Below are 20,589 nucleotides of genomic sequence, written 5' to 3' on the forward strand. Positions count from 1 at the left end.
TTCTTGAAAGATTTTCTGTGTTGGGATGTATTAACTGAAACAAGTGACAGTGATTTTCTCTCATAATTTTTTTCAGTTACGTGAAGAGTTTGACCGAGGTGTGGATGTTGTATTAGATGAAGAGCACAGTATTCATGATGTGGCTGCCTTGTTAAAGGAATTTCTGCGTGACATGCCCGACCCACTTCTCACCAGAGAACTTTATACACCTTTCATCAACACTCTCTGTGAGCTCTACAGCATCTTGATTCATCAATTTTCAAAAGCTAATTTGTTTGAATTCTTTGATCTCTACTAATAGCCTTCTTTTATTCTGTTCCTTTAATGCTCTGGCCTTGATTTTCTCCAAATATTGCATAATACATTAAAAAGTATGTAGTATATTCTCTATATATAATATATTCTAATATATTATAGTATCTATAATATAATATATGTTAATATATGTTAATATATGTTAATATAAATAATATAGTATATTCTTTAGTATAAATTTACTGAGGTATCTTCTTGGTTTTTATACTGTATAAGTATAATCCAGAAAACTAGAACAAGAAGGATTTCATTAGATACACTTTTTTTTTTGCATTTATAAATATGGAATTCATGCTGTCTATTAAAACCTGACCCTGTCATTGATCCAGCAGTGCCAGCACACAGACTCCCATTTGAATCCTTGTGTCTTAAAATTTTTGGATCTGTGCACTGACCAAAGTTCCAGCTTGGTTTCAAAAATTCAAGTTTCTTCATAATTAATGGTCCTCAAAGCCATCATATTAAGTACTCCCAATTGTGTTGCCTAAGACCCAAGTGCAGACTCTCAGGGATTTAGGAGAAAGTAAAGTTGGACATTTCAAACTTAAGCATCTGCCTGGTATGTGTTCTTCAGATGCTTTCTAGCCCTCATGTCTGAGATCCTGCCTCTGTCCCACCTTTGTCACTGGCTACCATTCAGATGGTAGTTGGCTCAGGTGGTAGTGATAGCAGTACATCCTTTATTTCTCTGGTTGCTTTTCCAATCTCCTGGTACTTCTGCAAGATGAAAAACTGTAAGAAAACTCATTAAAAATGGCTGAAGCATAAACCTGACTGGAATGCTTGACAGCTACAGATATATACCAGTAGCTATACCTGAATGAATGGAGCAAGTAGAAAAGTAAGCAGAATATTTGAGTCTAGTAACAGTAATGGAGTGTAAAGCATATGAACTTGTGAGCAAAATGTTGACCAACTAAGGCAAAAATCCTATAGCAGTAGTTCTTATAGTTTTGATGTTACCTTAGAGTTTTCCCTTTTTCTTCTGATGCTGTGAGGAAAATTCTTCTTAAACAAAGCTATTCCTTTGGGTTGGGAACAGTATATTTGTTCTGCTTTTAGGTTAGTTGGAGTGATTTTCTTAGAACATATTTTTTCCCCTCTTAGTATTAGAGCCAGATGAGCAGCTCAGCACCTTACAGCTTCTCATTTATCTTCTACCTCCTTGTAACTGCGATACCCTTCACCGGCTGCTGCAGTTCCTCTCCACAGTAGCTGGCCACGCTGAAGACACCAGAGACAAGGATGGCCAAGAGGTAGGTCCTGGCCACTTGTGTCCTTTGGCTAATTCGTGGTCTGAAAAGAGACCTCTGAAGCCTTGAAACAAACACAGTGGTGGCATATCCCTGAAAGATGGGAGAGACTTACTAATCTCTTTGTGTGCACTTCTTTGCTTTTATTTGTTTACTATGTTCTTAGGGCTATGAAGGTTTAATTTTTGTATGACTTAATCAGTAAAGAATCTACTACTTCTTTGGGAGATTCAGTGTAGCAACCTTGCTATCAAGAACATCCAATATCATCCATCCTTCCCCCTTGTTTTATCCCATTGTATTCTGTGGAAAAAATCAAAAGGTCAAGCATGCAAGGATATGCTTTTTCATTTTCTTTTCATTCTCTGTTGTGGCTTTTTTATATGATTTTTGGACATAGAAGTTCACTTCTTGGTTCTCTTAGCTTCCTTGTGTGCCCTTGGTAGTGAAAATACAGAGGGCAGGAGCTCCAGCTGTATCCTTGCAACTGGCAGACCTCAGCACTAGCTGGAGGCAGGGTTCATCTTTGCCTGTTTTCTTTCTGTCCTCCTTAACTGTTGCAGTCTGGACCAAATTCAGTGGAGAGTTTGATGTGCACTCACCCCATAGAGACAAGAATGCCACAGCCGTGGGGCTGAGCTCTAGCCCTGAGCATTCTCATTTCTGCAACTGTGCCCATTCACACCTGAGAAGACCTGAAAATCCAGGCTTCCTGTTTCCTGCCAGGGAAGTGCTTGAACTGCTGTGCAAAAGGAAGCAACTCTGTTAACTGAATAAAATGGTTATAGTCTGTCAGGGCTTGACAAAAATATATTGGTTTATTTGTGGAAAGACTTCTCAGTCCTCTGAACTGCAGCAGAGACTACTTCTGAGACTCTTAGGAAACTCCTCCAGAATTTTGTCCTCCAGATGGAAAATCCTGCTGATTTTGTCAAATTTGTGTGCCTTTTGCAGTTGTTCTATTTTAACAATTAGCACTTTGAGAATGATTTTTGCCAAATTTCTGCCTCAAATCCTAACTCCTAGTTAATTCTATCTTCACAAGTCTCAACTTCCAGTGATGTATGTGACTTCAAGGCCTATTTAACTTTTAAATCCACTATAAATGCTATTATTTATGTTCTCAGCAAGAGGTTGAGAAAAAACTGTATCACTGTGATGGAAAGCATTTAGGAAGAGCAGCCTGTAACAGTTGTACTGTACTTAAAATCATGTATAAACCAGCTGAGGTCATGGTCCCCCTGGTCCTGCAAAGAATTCTCTGTTGGTTCAGGAATGTACCCAAGAGGATCTTATTGCAGGGCTCTAGGGGATGCTGCTTAAGAGTTGATTTGGCTCAACCATTGTACATCAGCTTTGGCACAGGTATTTTGGCAAGGCAAATTTATGTAAGCTGTCTTGACAGTATTGTAAGCATCAGGAATATTATGTGCAACTGGATACCTTTTATAGATAATACAGTATTCTGCTCACAATTATTTAAGCTATTTATGAAGAATTAAGTGAATAAAAGCATACAGGACAAGAGAAAGTGTTTTATCAGACTGTTTGCTGTCAGTGGAAGGAAAACAGCCAAGATTTGGCACATAGACCCTCTTCTTGATTTCTTTCAACAACCCTTCTCTCAAAGATGAAGATGGATGACTAACTTTATTAAATTTACTCATTCATTTAATTTCAGTGGAAATGTTTAGAGCATTTTTTTAAGGACACCCTGAGGCTGCCCTTAAGGAAGGGCTCCCTCCCTGTTTGTACAAACAGCCTGCACATGCAGATCCGGGCACACTTGGGGCACCGTGTGCCTGTGCATCTCTGGTGGCTCAAAACTCAGACAGAGTTTAAAAAGCAGGTCACCTGAGAGCCAGCTGGGTGCTTGGTGGTGTGCAAATAGGGGTGTGCTGTTCTCACAGTCGTGCTGGGATGAACCTCTAAACAAAGAGCAGACATGTTTGCTGTGACTGCCCATGCACCTCCTTAGTACAGATGTCTTTCCAACATCACACACTGCTCCTACCAATAAAAAGACAAGCTTTTTGCTGTCATTTCTGTGCTGTCTAGTTGAGTTATTTTAAAAATAAACCAGGTGTAGTCAGTGCAGTTTAAAGTTTGACTAGAGTATTTGGTGAATGATCAACTACAAAAAAAATTTAAAAATACCGCTTCAAAATCATGTTTTGTACAACTCACTTCTTAAAATTCTGTTTTTACTACCTCTTTTTGATGTCTCTTTATATCCTTTTTGAAGATTATTAATTCAAATGACCTCTACTTTTTGCTTTGCTGAAAGAGTAGAAGAGGGAAAATAGTAGTTTAATCACAAATACGGCAATGAAATTTTTGATGTAATAATGTATATGACATATTTTTCAGATAATTCCTGTCTAGTCTAGTATGTATTCCTACGCTTTTACTTTCTTAAAATTCAGGTTACTGTTGCTTCCTTGAGCACAGTTTTATAAAAGTAGTAAAAAACCGCAACAAACTGAAAAAAAGCCATCTAAAAAGTAAGCATTTGGCATGTTCTAGAAATACAGGAAAATACTTATAAAAACAATGAGCCTTGCTCCTTAATTATCTCAACAGTTTAAACATGGAAAAGTATCACTGTATATGTTTCAAACCATGAATAGCACTTGAGAAAGGCAGGAGCTTTCAGTATTTGGTCCTAAGAGACAGTAATGTGCCGAGATGCTGAAGTCGGAGGGAGGTTCAGAAGTATGCCACTGTTGAGCTCCCAGGGAATTAAGGGCAGAAAACAATTCCACCTTCTACTCCTCTAATCCACTTGAAAATATATCCAGAAAATCTACAGTGCTTGTTGCAGAGATGTTCAAAACAAGGTGTTTCTAAAAGCTACTCTTTTTATATTGACAAGCAGCAGATTTTAATTTTGATGAATGAAACATCTACTAAATGGGGGTGGGGAGAGAGTGTATGTGTTTGTGGATGTGTAAGGGTGTGTATGCATAGATGTGTCTATATACATATCTGTATACATTAGGCCCTGTGAGACCCCCACCCTATTTTTATTCTCTTTTCTAGATTACTGGGAACAAAATGACATCGCTTAACCTGGCCACCATCTTTGGCCCTAACTTGTTGCACAAGCAGAAATCTACAGACAAAGAATTCTCAGTTCAGAGCTCAGCTCGAGCTGAAGAGAGTACTGCTATCATAGCTGTTGTGCAAAAGATGATTGAAAACTATGAAACCCTTTTCATGGTGGGTGGATATTTTTTCATATTACTCATATAAATTTGTAAGATAAATGAGAAAATTCTTTATTGATATTAAAATAGATGGGGATGAAATAAACCGTAGAAGCTGCATTAAATTAGGATCAATTATTATTGGTAAAAAAAGAGTCATCTTCTAGCAAGGAGAATGATATAAAGTAAGTAAAAATATTAAAAATGTGTACTTGTATCTTGCTTAGAATGGTTTCTGTGTAAGTAAAGGCATATTGTTTAGAAGATTTTCTGTGAAAATAATTGGGTTGGCCATTCAGTTGTATACTGAGCAGTGCATGAACAAGACTGAAAATTGTCTTTCTTTTGGTAATCAGGAAGTTTTGGTAGTCAGGGATTAAGAGATCCTTGATTAATTTAAGGAATTGCCTTCCCTACCCTATTCATCCATTTTCATTGGATGGATGGAGAGGAAGGACAAAGCTTTCTTTGTTAGTTGGTTAGTTGGGTAAAATGAATAAAACCTAAATCTGTGTAGTTCCTGAGTTCCCTTCAGTTCTCTTGCTGAAGCAAGCAAGTTCTTCATAAGAAGGCTGCTGGCCTTGGACTTGGACATGTTGTTTACTTAAGACAAGGCTTAGCTAGATCACATTTCTCATGCCTAGCAGTTACCTGAGCAGTTCATTCTGTGGCTTTATCTTCTGCTCTTTTTGTGTACAAAATTGTAGGTCAGCTCAGCATGACTTGTGTCTGAGGGAGCCCTGCTCTGGCATAGCAGAGTCCAGTCAGACCTAGTGGTGGTCTTCATTGTTCTGTCTTCATTTTCATAAAAATACACATTGTAACAAAACCAGTTATCTTGAAAAAAGTGGAAAAAACTTTGGTGGTTTTCTCCTGAGACTAAGCGGCACTGTATGTTACACTGAGGAGATAAGTTCCCAAAGAAGAGAGAATGCTCTGGGAAATTTCAGTGCTTCAGCAAAGCTGAGTGCTGGAGACCTTGTTGGAAGATGAACAACCCTGAACTGTGGGCTGATGGCCACATAGTACTGGAAATGGAAGATGTCTATCGGTTTCCAGTAGGGTCTAGAGCATGAGAAAGCAATCATGAGCCCTGCCTTAGTTGTCTTATCCTCAGATGAACTTCTTTGTGGTTTTCCTGCCTTTTTTTTAAACTCTTGTACCAGTGAGACACTTGCAATCATTTTCTTTTTGTGGTTTACTTTTTAATGCTTTTCACAGCTGGGGAAAATGCTAGGTGCTATTTTTCCTTCCACATCAGGAGAAGAAGGCGACACAACTGCACTCTTGGGTGAAGGTGTTCTGGCCCAGAGTGTAGATGACACTATCAAGTTTAAGATAATACTTGAATTAGAATACTCACAATACTTGAAGTGTTCTTATTGTTGTTTCTCTTTAAGAACTTCTTACAGCACAGACACATCTCAGTACATAATACTTATGGCATGCATTCTGACTTCCATTGTGGAAAGGATGGGGCTAAGGGTAGACTAATGTGATGCATCTGGGCTCTTTTAATTCTGGATTTATTCGTTTATCTCTTCAGTCCTTCAGCTTTCATCTGGAGGTTAAGTGAGGTGTGGGAAAAAAAATTTCTTTTGTTTTCCAGAGTTGTTTTTACTGTTTATACTTGACATCTATGCTACATTAAAAAAAAAAATAAAAATCTGGATTTAAGCATTCAGCTACAGCTATAAGATGTAATAGTTATGGTGACATCTTCTTGAGATACTGATATTGTAGTTCTCTGTAAGTGTAAGTTTACAATTACATGCATATCATTTCTACACTTGCCAAGTTACTGAACTAAACTGAAGAAAATTTCTGCACAGGAGGAAGCCCCAAACCCAGTAGGTAGCTAGCAAGGAGACCATCAGTGCAAATCTACTTGCAGATTCATTCTGGTAAAAGTCCTATGAATCAGTAGAACTGTTAAGTTTGGGTTTCATATAAGCTTTCTGTTGGAACCAAACTTCTGGTGGAACTTTTTCAGACATGTTTTGATGAAACAAAAGACTGAGGTTTTTTGGAGGGTTTTTTGGGTTTTGTTTTTTGGTTTTCGGTTGGTTTTTTTTTAATATGGCAAGATGTATTTTTATTTTTCTGACAAAACTCTCTCGGTCATTTCTTACAAGTTACTTGATTTAATGCTGAGTAGTAAGTTTCAGACAAAAATGTGTGGATTCTGTTTTACCATGGAACTTTACCTGGAGTTTCTTCTAGAGCATAGAAAGGCTGTCTAAATGGAGAAGTTACAGTACACCAGGTTTCCAAAAATTATATTCCTATTAAAAAATTGTTTAAAGACTAGTGTTATCAGTGACCATCAGTAACATATTTTTCCAGCTCAGAGACTGAATACAATTTAAAAAAAATGAGTATGTGGTTACACAAGTTATTAATAGATATTTTGGATGAGTTTGTATTAAATTATTCAAACCTTCATTTATTTTCTAATTATTTCCTTATTTTAACTTTTATGTAACTAGATTCCCTAAATACCTCCTAAAATGAGATAGTCCTCTGGGGAATGTGCTATTTCCCAGGAAATATCAGAGGGAACAAATGGTCCATGAAGTGTGACTTGAAGGTCAAGAGATTCAGGCTCTGACAGATTGCATCCAGAAACATATATTGCCCAGCTGATGACCCCTTGCTGAGATTGTCTTGCATCGAGTTCCATCTGTGATGAGTGAACCTGGGCTGTTCAAGTTTCTTGGATGATTTCATCTGTTTCAGTGTTTTGAAGTAATGTGGTCAAAGCAGACAAACTCACTTGAGGATTGATAAGACTCATTTATAGTGCAGTTGGAAGTACAAAGTTTACTTGTGCAGGTTTTGAGGTGCCATTTCTGCTACCTGCCCAGGAGATGTTGCTGTATCCTGCAGCATCTAAAGCTGTCAAGGGTTTTGAAGGTTCATATTCATACAAAGTGCAAAGAGCAAGTTAGTAAATCAGAAGGCCAAACTCCAAAGAAGGTGACACAAATTCTGACTGACCCTGTTGGTCAGAGTGGCTGGAGAGGCAGAGATGGAGATTTGTAAATGTCCTCAGGTCTTTGAAGTGTGGCATAAAGTGAGGACCTTAAACTGGAGCTTTTGAGATTGTGATACATAAGTAATCCCACTGTTATTTCCAGATACAATAACTAACTGAATACCAACCAGTTATTCAACAGTAATCAGCATTGAACATTGTACAAAGTGATCTTCAGTCCTACTGCATATGTTGTTACATGAAATTCCTCTTTTAAATGCAAGCTTCTGAATATTTTATATACTCTTTGTAAACGTACTTGTACTTGGTCATTTAGATTAAGCATAGCCCCAAAATTAATGTATGTGAAAGGATATTAACCTCCAACTAAGTATTTTTTTATGTGTTCATAGGTTTCTCCTGATTTACAGAACGAAGTGCTTATTAGCTTATTAGAGACTGACCCAGATGTTGTAGACTATTTGCTGAGGAGGAAAGCTTCCCAGTCATCGTGAGTAATCTGTTTTTTCATCATCCCTTTTTCTGCTGGGAATTTTTATCTCCAACTGGAAGTGTCCAAAAGGTTCTAGTTTTCCACAGCTCTTCTGCACTGTCTACAGTGGAGTAGAAATATCCTCCCTCTTACACAGACTCTGCCAAAGAAATTATGACTCTTGTACAGCATTTTCTAAAGACAAAACTTGTTTCCCTGATTCAGAGGAAAGATTGTGTTCTGCTGCAGAGAACAGAATGACATGTACATAAAAATATTCAGTGCACTATTATCTGACAGGATGTATTTTAGTCATCTGCTGGTTCATGTCTTGGGTTTATTGTAGTCTTCAGTAACAGGAAGCATGTATTCCACTATCCTTGAAGCACACCCTAGAGTGCCTTAACACCGTCACAGCAAGCCGCTTGACCACTCTGTCATTCTTTTCCTATCCTGTACACGTAGGACATTGTGAACAAGCCAACTGCCACAACAGCAGCCCTGTGGAGACTTTGGATATTATTTAATTGTATGCTTTTTGAAAGATTGGAAGAGAAAAAAAATCACACTGGTCACTATAGCAGTTATGACACACAACATATTCTGACCTTGTGTATGGTGTGTATATATGCCTGCACCTTTGTGCCTTAATGCTGTGAGTCTGTACATTCAGATTAACATATTCCTGGCTTTCTCATGGGACCACACAGTCATTGTCTTTATTCTAGTAAATCCCAATATGGCAGACCGAAAAATCACAATATTTGACAGACTTGCTTTAAATAATTTTTAAGAGGGTTTCTAGACTCTAAACTCTCTGGGACATATTGGACTTTGTCTTCCTGTGTTAGTGGAAAGTGCCTAGTGCATTCAGAATATAATCAAAATTGAATTTGTTCAGTCAGTTAGCTATGATTTTTTTTCTCTCCATCTTAACATTGTATAGTTGAAGGTAATGTAATAGTGTGCCTGGCTTCAAAGGAAATGATACACAAGAAACAGTGTAACTAACACCTTCAGGAAAAAGCTTTCTTTACCATAAAATTTGGAAACAAAAATATCTGCAGAATATATTGAGTTGTAAAGGATTTTGTTAGTTTGCTAACTTAACCACATGAAATTATTACAGATCATCTGAATTGGGGTAATTTATGTGAAAAAATTTCAGCTACTTTGTCTGACTGACAAATAACCATGCGTCTGTTTAGATCACAGTAAGTGCAGGATAGTTAGAGGTACATGAGCTGTCTTTTAGACTTGTTTCACATTTGCCAGAAGCCAAGACTACAATTAGGACAGACACTACAAATCATATGACATAAGGTAGTGTGTAGAGACTTCTTCCTTTCAGCCCTTAGTTTGGACTGACTGTAGTATTTCTAACTCAAGCTAATAAAAACTTCATGCTGGATTTCACCATCTGTATGATAAAAGGACAACAAATTGAATCTCACATGTGACTACACATACTAATTGTGCATAAGTTAGTCACAAATCATTATGGATGTAACAGGTAATTGTTAGATCCTGTTTCCTTAATTGACTTTTCTTTGAACTTCCTTACTTTTAGCCAGCTTGCACACCTACAGGAGAAAATGCGTCTTTTCTGAAAAGCTGGTCACAAATTGTTCTGAATTCAAACAAGAGCATATAACTACAGTAGTACTAATTTATTGTGTTGTCAGTAACCGGCAGATGAAATATCACTGAGATAGGAAAAATTACTGTCATTTTTTTTTCTACTCTGCTGTCTTATAAACGATTTACGTTTAATGTTAATGAGATATGTTTTCACTGTAGTTGCAACTTCTTGCTTAAGATATTCCAGGCAATTAAAGAGAATGTTGCTTAGTGTTATTGCTAAGAGTATGTTGCTCATAAGAGATTAATGTATTTCACTACATAATCTCAGTTTTGAGGCTACAAATGTGTTGCTTATTTTTCCTATAAGAAATGTGAGACAGCAAGCAACAAGGAGATGATTGTCTTGATTTTGTAAAAATGAGCCTCCAAAATACATCCTTATTGCTCTTGGAAATTGCCTGGTCACATACTCAAAATACAAATGTGGATCCATGGAGCAAAAAACTTCATATGTTCTTGACACAGTCTTCATCAGAAGAGCTAGTTGACTGTACAGAGTATAGAATCAACTTCTTCAAGAGTTTAATGTCACATTAATTGCTTTGAAGGTCCTGTTCTGCAATTCTCACATTTCTGCTCTTGCTGTCATTATAAATGCTTTCTTGGCTCTGATCTAACAGAGAAAACACAATCTCTTTTCCTCCCTAGAGGAGGACAAATCAGATGTTCCTCATCTTTCAGTTCCCTTAAGAGCTGAGCATTGTGAACAGTGTGTCAGGGAATTCGTGGAAGTTGTTCATGGTAAAGTGCTAATTAAAAAATGGGCAGCAATTGTGAAGTGTGCTTTTGTGGGTGACTTCCCAATTTTTTGTATGTTGGCTCAATGACAATGGAATTTGAGTTTACAGCTGTAAGATGAAGCATCTTTAAACTAACAAAAAATAAAATCTATTTCTTATGGTTATTTATTGCTTTACATGGTTAGTAGTCCTTTCAGAGTAAATAAGTTTCAGAGTTACAGCATTTTTGGATGTTTCTGGATTATAATAATGAGTTTTAATCCATCCTGATCCGTGACACAAAGAAGCCATACAACAGGCTATACAGTATGTGTAAATGCAGTTTTTAAAGCTGCAGAGGCTCCTTGAAATGTTGAGTCCTCTACCCTGTTACAGTAGCAACCACATCATAATCCCACAGTAATCTGCTTTGTTGGTAGCACCTGTGTTACTCAGATATGTGTGGAAATTAGTAATGTGTGCTGCCAAACAATCACACTCCATATGATTTGCCTCTTGAAGGAGAAATTGTTTTCCTACTGAGCAGCTTTAAGTTATAACAGAAAAGGGTTTCTTCCAGAAACAGAAAGGGTTTTCCTGTTTTGATAACCTTGATGGTAGTAGAAAAGTAGGAATATCCTCAGTAGAAGTAATTATTGTGATTAACATATTTCCATTTCTCCCATGCAAATGGCCTCTGGTGGACAGCATCAATTCATAGAAAGATGCCTGTTGTTTCAGAATCTGAAATTGTTTTTTAAATTCATGTGCCATAGGTTCCTTTTGCTGCCTTCAAATCTTTTCATTGGTACTTAGCCACTTTCAAAATCTTTTACTTAACATATTTATAACCACTGGAAAATACTTTACTTCCTTCCCATTCCTCACATTTGATTGCACATAATCGTCTATTATTCTTTGTGGGGACCATAATCTGCCCTTCCTCATGTACTGCACACAGAAAAGTGGGTATCTTGCACAGGATTTATGTTTGTCTTCCAATTTAGTTTCTCCCCTGTGAGTGGGTAGAAAATCTCACTATCCACGAGAAGAAGAATTTTGAATTGTAGTAAACATCCATTTGCTGATGAACTCAAACAGGAAAGCAAACAGCTGCAAAACTAGAATTTTAAGGGATTTGTGAGAATTTCTTCTATATTTGTAAAGAAGCAAACCAAAGTCTTCTTGCAAGTTGTTTTTTTTGTTTGTTTGTTTGTGAAGTAAAGCTGCAAACGTATGAGTTCAATTTTCTGCTTCTAAGTATTTAATCCATTTTGATAGTTTCTTGTAGTAAGATTGACAGAGTCCACAGCAGTTCCTTTGATTTTTAAAGCTATTTTGCCTAAACAATGTTGAAAATGATATTATACATGTATATAAAAAATAGTATTGACTTACCAGCCAAAACTGTAAATCAGTTTAGAAACTTGAATGTTTGAATATCTCGAAAGATTTGAAAGTTTCCACTCAGATAAATTTTTAGCAGGAGCTATGTCTTGAGAAGAGATAGACTATAACAGATCATTCAAGGTAAGACATGAAATCAGTGTCTCACGAAGCACAAGTTTATGTTCCCACATTATTCCATTTCCATTTCCCTTGTTCCTTGTGTTACCTTGCCATGGCTAAGTGCTGGTTTAAATCTCTCTTTGCCCTGTGCAGCACAGTTAGGTTTTGATGCTGCAAAGATTTATGTGCAATAAACCTTACTATTTAGATGACATTCAGTCTAGAAGGCTGGAAAGAACATTTGGACATAGGAAACCTGCAGTTACCAACATTTTTCCCCTTTCCTAAGAGGTTCTTCTAGTTCTTCTGAAAATCCCAAGAAATTGCTTAAATCTCATATCACTGCACAAGGGTTTTTAGGACTTAGGAGGACAGAAAGAAAGAAGCAAATGGCAAAAAAAAAGAGAAAAAAGGTTTGTGATAGAATTATACATACTTAAACTATAGTTCTTCACTGTGCGTCTGTTTGTAGCTTAATTTACGTTGGACTCATGTTCAGATAAAAAGTTTAGATGAGAAGTTATGTAATTGAGGCTTCTGCTCTGGGATGCTTGTGACAGAGCAGCTTTGCCAAATGGCAGCTCTGGTTTTTGAGTTTGCCTCAGTTTAACTCCAGCAATGGTTTTGTCAGAGAGTTACTGAAGAGTAATTATTTACTTAATTCCCAACGCTTTATAGTTGCTTTCATACTGAAAAAAACTAGGAATATTGAATAACATAATAATCATGCTGTTGATTGTATATATTTTATTTTTTGGGACAGGCAGTCTGTAAATCATCCAGGGAGAAAACAACAGCTTGAAAGTGTTGTTAAGTTTTGTCATTATTTCTGTATTAATATTTACTATGCTGTGGCTAGCTGTGTGTTTTCTTTATTTTCTTTCTTCAGTTTTATTTTATTTGTCTGGAAAGAGGGTTACTGTTCCATAGTGAGAAATGAGTTTTGGCTGCTTACCATGTTCAAGCTGTCTTTGGATTTGACTGTGAAAAGGGCTCGCCATTTTCAGACATTTACAGGAATGAGCCTCTGTTGTATCACATTTAATTAGAACAGATATTAACGAGAAGTCCCTGAAAGAAGTGTCTGACTCAAGAGAAGCAAAAGATAAGGATCTATGAAACAAGGGTGCGGAGAAATGAAAAATGAGTAACAGAAATATAAGTTAGTGAGGAACAACAGGAAAAGAATTTGTTTATTTACAGAGTAGTTCTGCATGTTCTTTGTGGTATTGAGTGACTCACAGCCTGCCTCCTATCTGCATGGCAAAGAGTGACAGTTCAAGAAATTTCTGTCAGTGTTCCCAGCACGTTTCAAAAGCTAGTTGTCTCTCTTTGGCTCCTTGGCCACCTTTGGCTGCACTTAGGTGGGAGATGTGTTTGGCTTTTCTTGGCAAAATTAAAGTCAGTTCATGTTGTTGGTGGTGTGAAGGTGAAAAGGTAAAAGAAGTTGTAGAAGGTATTAGCAGAACCAGTTGTTTGATGCCCCAGTCAGTACAGTAAGTACAGTAAATACATATGTTTGTCCCCTGTAGAATATTTACTTCTTATGTCTCTAGAAGAGGATCAATCTCATAGTGCGAAAGGCAAGCTGAGTGCTTGATTTCTCTATGTAAAACTTCAGAATAGGAGAATTTATTTTAGCATACTGCTTAGCATCAAACTAATCTTCCCTATCATGCCTTCACCTTTATTGTTGTCACAAGCTACATTGTCAAGGTAACATAAGGAATTTATTCACTGCTTAGTTTCCTCTGGTTTACTGTACAGTTGTGTGAGGTTCTTGTTTTCTGTCTTGACAGCAACATCTTTTGATTTTGAGTGGCCTCTGCTGGCCACTTCATGGCAAAAGTTTTACTCATGGAAAATCCACTTCAGTAACTGTTTCTGAAATGTTTTCATTCAGCAGCTGTGATCATTCTCATGCATTTGATTTTATCTCTGTGATCGTAGAATTATAGAATGGTTGGGTTGGAAGGGACCTTAAAAGTAATCTAGTTCCAAACCCCCTGCCATGGGCAGGAACACCTTCTACTAGACCAGATTGTTCAGAGCCCCATCCAACCTGGCCTTGATGTCAAACTGCAAACTTGTAACTGTGAACATGAAGCATTTTTTTATTAACAGTATTTTTTTATCAAAATTTCTCAGGAGCCCTGAGATGCTGCGGTCAGAAAGTTCCTACTCGACAGGAGAAAGACATTCTTCCACAGACTCAAACAAAGCTTCCAGTGGGGATGTCTCCCCTTACGACAACAACTCCCCGGTGTTGTCTGAGCGCTCGCTGGTGGCAATGCAGGAGGAAGTTGCCCGCAGCCCAGATAAGCTGTACAGGGTACCTGAGCAGTACACACTGGTTGGACACTTGCAAACTAAGCCAAAGGAGAATTCTTCTGCATCACAGGCTGGAAAAGGTATAGTGCATCCTGCTTCTGTTGCTCCTCCTCCTCCTCAGTGACCAATGGAGATTCCTGAAATAGTTGAATAGTGATGGATTTCTATTATCTGCTAGCCGGATTTGAGGAGCAAAAGTGTAAATAACCTTATAAAAAAAATGACAGACCCATGCCCTTTTTTCTATATTGAGCCCAAAATGAGCTATGCTGAGTCCTTCACCAGCTGTCAAGGATGCTCCTGGTATGACACTTCTCAAAACTTGGAGATATTATTTAAGAAAACAGAACCTGTATGTGTAATTTTTCAGCCTGTCTGTGACGGCATGGCAAAGTCTAGTCCTGATCCATGAGACTGTAATACCTACAAGGTTATGGTCCAGGCTTTGGAAAAAGCTGAGATTTTAAGATTTCAGGGACAAACTTTCTCCAGTTGTAAAGAATGACCTCAACACCCTCTCACTGGAAAACGTAGGTGAGCTGCACAGCTTTACATCTGCAACCAATTACACACCTAGCAATACTAGTGCAGGGATCCATTATTTCTGTAGCTACCTGGGGAGTGCATACCTAAATGATTTCTTTGGTAAAGAACTGTGGTTTTTTAAGCTAATAGCTCACCAGCACTTCAAGATGTTTTTCCTATAAAAATATATAAATATAGGTATATTTTAAATAAATAAACATATAAAAATAGAAAAATAGAAAAAAATTTGTCATCCATGAAATTTATACTTAGTGAGCCAAACTTTAAGAACTTTCAGTGCTTAGGGATGCACATAACTGTTTGGTGGTATTTTTAAAATCACTTAATTTCAGATGTACTGCCTAGGCACTTAATTCCCTTTGGAATTAATGGGATTTAGACTAATATTTCAATTATATGCTTTATAAATGCCAATCGGAATTTATCTTCTCTATTCAACATCTAAATCTCTGCACAAGTTTAAGAATTTGGTCAGATTTCTATTAGGTTATGAAAAGGAAATTACATGAAGTTTTATCATATTAACCATCTTTTGGACTTTAATATGCATCATGAAGATACTGGACCATGACAAATTAGGAAATTCCTCTATTAGCTAGTGGAAACAGAAAAAAGCATTAAACTATTTATAACCCAGCATTTCATTAAATCTTTGTTCTGTGGCTGCACTTCTGGGTAAGATGGGCAGCATCCTTGGGCTGATAGAGCACCCTTGGGGCTGGGGCTACCTGAGGGAGCATTGCCAGAAACTCACCTTTTGTGGATACTCCCCAGAGAACTGTGCAAATTCTCTGACTTCAGTAAGGCAGAGGACTTAAGGACTCATCAAACTCAGACACCCTGCCCATATAGAGCTCACCAAATCTATTGCAGGATCTGATCTTGAAACAAGTAGCTGTAAGCAAATACATAGAATCATAGAATGTCAAGGGTTGGAATGGACCTTAAAGATCATCATTTCCAACCCCCCCTACCATGAGCAGGGGCACCTCCCATTCAATCAGATTGCTCAGGGCCTTATCCAGCCTGCCTTGAACCCTGCCAGGCTTGGGGCAGCCAAAGCCTTCCTGGGCAACCTGTTCCAGTGCCTCACTACCCTCACAATAAAAATTTTCTTCCTAATATCTAACCTGAATCTCCCCACTTTCAATTTGCACCCATTACTCCTTGTCCTATCACTACAGTTCCTGATGGAGAATCCCTTATTGGCCTCCCTGTCAGACCCCTTCAGATACTGGAAGGCAAGGTCTCCATATAACTTTCTCTTCTCCAGGCTAAACAGCCCCAGTTTTCTCAGCCTGTATTTGTAGACTAGGTGCTCCAGTCCTCTTACCAGCTTCATAGCTGTCCTCTGGACTTTTTCCCACATTTCCATGTCCCCATCTTGGGGTCACCAGAACTGTACACAGTACTCCAGGTGGGGTCTCACATATGAGATGCTCATGTTAGGTACACACTGAAGGTGCCACTGGATGTTAATTACTCTGATACATTACATAAGGTTTTACCTTTCTGTTTGTATATTTCTAAATAATGTCTTTAAGAGGGCTAATTCATCATATTTTCCCTGCTCTTACTGTTGTTTAGATGTTTCTGAAGATCATTTTGATATCTGGGGCACTTGGCATTCAACACTGAAAAGTGGCTGCAAAGATCCAGTAATCACAGGTCAGTAATTTCTCAATTTTAAAGCCCAAATCTAGCAAAGGAAAAAAAACAGTTCCTTGTTTTCAAGAAATCGCAGTGAACCCAGTAAGAGAATTCACATTGTCCAGAGCCAGACTTTTAAAAGGTGACTCTTAAGTAGAATACAGAGGAGCACAGTGGTTATACTTTTCTGTATTCAGTGGAATACAGAAAACAGCAACATTTCAAATGATCAAATACAATGTAAAAAGTAGCTTTAAAATTACTTCAAGAAATAGTTTTAAATTCTTCTAGAATTCATAGAATCACAGAACCAAAGAGTGATAATGGTTGGAAGGGACCTTAAAGATCATCTAATCCTAACCCCCCTCCCTTGGGGAGGGACACTTCCAACTAAACTGGGTTGCTCAAGGCCTTACCCAGCCTGACCTTGAACACTGCCAGGGTTGGGGCATCCCCAGCCTCTCTGAGCAGCCTGTTCCAGTGTTTAACCACCTTCACAGTAAAAATGTCTTCCTCCTTTTTAATCTGAATTTCCCCTCTTTCCGTTTGTACCCATTACTCCATGTGCTATCACTACAGTTCCTCATGGAGAGTCCTTTCTGGTTTCCCTGTCAGCCTCCTTGCTATGAGGTTTCTGTGCAATCTTCTCCAGGCTGAAGAGCCCCAACTTTCTCAGCCTGTCTCAGCCCCCATCCCTCCTTCTACAGTGTGATACAAGGGAAAAGCAGTAGCTTGTTAAATGCCACACGAATGGTTCTGCAGGCTCACGTTGTGTTTCTGACTCTGCCCACAGGTTCTTTTGGGAACATTTATGAAAGCAGCTTGCTGCGGCCCGGACAGTGCTCTCTTTCCCAGGGGAACCTGGCCATGTATTCCCCTCGGTGGCAGGGCAGCTCCTCGGAACTGGACAGTGGCAGGCAGGTCATGCGGAGGAGCCAGACCACAGCTGCCATTCCCGAGTGTCAGCTGCAGCCCGTGGCGTCCCGGGTGTGCGGTAACCCACATGGGGAAGTTGGCTGCAGGAGTTCAGACCTGTCTCACTCCCAGTCGGAGCAGCACTTGACTCTAAGCAGTGTGGAGGACCTCAGTGAGCACGACTCCAGCATGGGTTGTTTGCAAAGCACAGCCAGGCCCTCCTACAGGAAGGAGCGGCCACCACCTCCTTACCCAGGCCCGGCAAAAACAAGCTCTGCGTTGCCCCAGCGGTCGAGTGTCTCTTCAACGCTGCACTCTCTGTGCAGACTTCAGCGCCCAGAGAGGGGCTCGGGGCCGAGGGCAGCTGGAGGGGCACCAGGCAGAGCCCCTGAGCAGGGCACCTCCAGGCAGCAGCAGCCGGCCCCGCACACACAAGTGGGTCACAGCTATTCCACAGCACCTCAGAGCCACAACAGTAAAAGCATTTCAGAGGCGGACTGGAACGAGTGGCAAAGGGAGAGGTGGCAGATTTGGGAGCTGTTACCAGCTGATAACCCTGATGCCCTCCCAGAAACCCTTGTATGATCTGACTCTGTGGAACTGCCACTCATACCCATGCCTCCGTCTCATGGGAAAACAACGGTGACATTGGAAAACAGGGAGGGCTTGTTTATTTTATACCAACTGAATTGCATATACTTTTTTAAAACTTTGTTCACTTTAATTTCTCGACAGCACTGTCAAGCAGTTAATTTACAAATACAGTATGTTCCTGTTTTTCAGCAAGCTTTTGAGAAAAAAAAAGGTGAAAACTTTAGGTTAATAACTCTGTATGCATATGCTGTGTATAAGATAAAACTGTTGCTTTGATGTTGCTAAAAATGTATTTATATATCTGCAGTTTTGATGATTGTATATTCTGTAATGGGTATTGTATGATAATCATGGTATGTTTTCATATACAGATGTCAATCAATCATGACTGCTTTTTTAAAAAAAATCACTGCACTTACATTACCATGATATGCATTGGAATTCTATAGAAAGTGCACAAGCTGGTTTCTGTGCTTATATATATATATATTAAAAAAAAAAAGCTGTTAAAGGGGAAAGTTGTACTTCTTTTCACTGCCTTTTGAAAAACACTAAAAGAAAGTGGAACATGAAAAGCCATATATTTTATAAGGGTAGTAGTGAGCTTAGAGGGGGAAATGCAAAATATTTTTTCTTACATGTTTGTTTGCAAAAAACCTTAAAATTTGACATGAGATTGTAAAAGTATTTTTTTAGATTCTGGTAGGAAACAGCTCAGAGAATCTAATAACAACATTGTGCCTAAACCAACAAAGTATGTAGTGCAAAGTCTGCCCTCCCATTCTAAAGGAAAACCAATGTTATATATGCAGGATATAATATATATATTTATAAATGTATGATTTTATGTATTGTTTTAAAACAATAAACTGGAATCCAAATTTTAGAAAACCAAACCTAATAAACTGAGATGCATAACACTGAGAAAGAACATGGCTTTTCCTTTGAAATAACAAAGCTCCAGCATTAATAAAGTTAGAGAAAGGAAAAAAATGCAGGCAGACATAGGAAAGGGAGGGAAGTAGAGTTTCAGAAATGAACATGACATTTGAAGAAGCTCACAACTGTGTTTCTATAAATACTGTGCCAAAGTCTGGGTCAGTCACACTTCCTCGGTAGCTGTATGTTGCATTGTGTTAAATGTTGCTGTTTTGTACACGTTGTTTTTCAGCTGCAGAGCCATTTGTGGGCAGCGGGTGGCAATGTATTGCAGCGTTCCAGAGAAATTCCTTCTTAGCACTCCATAAGGGAAAGTCTACCATATCGAAAGAATTTTATAAAACTTATTAGTCTTAATTTTAATGAAGTTGAAGACTTATTCAGTGATGTTGTCTTTAAGTTCTGTCTTGTGCCATAATGATGGAATAAAAAGCTAAGTAAAACAATGAGCATATTTTTGCTCTTTTTTTTTTAAAGTAAAGTTTGTGGTATACTGATGTGTTTTTATTACATTCTTGAGTGTCTCTGTCAAAAAGATAAAAGGCATAGGAGCTTAAGGGCCACCTTCAAATGCAACTTAAATATACAAGATTCAAGGTTTTACTTTAGTATGAGACTTAAAATCCATTATATAAAGAGTCTTTCTCCTCATATCTCCATTTCTCATCATATCTCCATTTTCCAAGTAAAATTGTAAGATAAAAGCACCAAGCCAAGTAGAAAGGGGCAGGACTTGGCCCTTGACTGTTGTAGCTCTTTTTTTTCAGAATATTTTTTTTTCCTAGTAGTTGCAAACCTTTTCCAAATATTATCATGGTATGAGACTTGATAGGAAAAGGTTCTTGTGTGTCCCTTGTTGCAGCAGTTCTGTGTCAATTTATCCCCCAAAAAACCCTAGTCCATCCCAAATTAAAATGATTGTGGAATATAAGGAAAGACAAAAATGAGCTCTTAAAATCTTCACTATTTGATCTTGTTTCAATATTATTCGAGGCTTGATACAGATTTGCTATAAGGAATTAGCTCCCAAGTAGTCCTCAAAACCAGTCATAGTGTAAACCTTGCTACAGAAGATACTGTGTTCACTAGATGTCCATCTCTTCGTTTTAAATCCTTCTGAATACAGGAGCACCTGCATCCTTTTTAGTGAAAGATGTCTGAGGGTTACTCAGCCCCATGGAGAGGTTGCCTTTTGCCACTCCCTCTCCCTGTATGTGTGTATATATATATGTGTGTGTGTGTGTGTGTGTATTACCATCTACATAGAGTTTATGCAACAAAAGATGAAAGCAAAAGACAAGACCACTGCTGGAGAGCAGCCTTGTGTGTACACATTTCAATAGATTGTCATGTGGAAGAGGAAAGATACAAAATAAATTCCAAAAAACTAAAGTAACACTTGGCAAGGCTATATAATTTTTGTCATTTTCATTTGTATGGAGCAGAGCAGAATTATCACAAGCAAGTTAAGAATGTAATTTTTAGTTGCAAGTCT

The 20,589-nt window shown here is 38.2% G+C and overlaps 1 protein-coding gene across 4 annotated transcripts in view; it reads left to right on the forward strand.

Moving 5' to 3' along the window:
- Positions 1-19,540, forward strand: part of ARHGAP6 (Rho GTPase activating protein 6) — a 310,610-nt gene extending 291,070 nt beyond the window's left edge. For all 4 annotated transcript variants that reach the window (XM_083885135.1, XM_083885136.1, XM_083885137.1 and 1 more), the window contains exons 7-13: positions 77-227; positions 1,423-1,571; positions 4,611-4,790; positions 8,168-8,265; positions 14,268-14,530; positions 16,584-16,664; positions 17,440-19,540. In XM_083885135.1, coding sequence (XP_083741261.1) covers positions 77-227; positions 1,423-1,571; positions 4,611-4,790; positions 8,168-8,265; positions 14,268-14,530; positions 16,584-16,664; positions 17,440-18,146 — 1,629 coding nt within the window. In that variant the 3' untranslated portion in view covers positions 18,147-19,540. The remainder of the gene's footprint in view (positions 1-76; positions 228-1,422; positions 1,572-4,610; positions 4,791-8,167; positions 8,266-14,267; positions 14,531-16,583; positions 16,665-17,439) is intronic.
- Positions 19,541-20,589: the final 1,049 nt, after the last annotated feature.

This window comes from Zosterops lateralis (assembly GCF_965231275.1).
Source record: "Zosterops lateralis genome assembly, chromosome: 2".
Classification (NCBI taxonomy): domain Eukaryota; kingdom Metazoa; phylum Chordata; class Aves; order Passeriformes; family Zosteropidae; genus Zosterops; species Zosterops lateralis.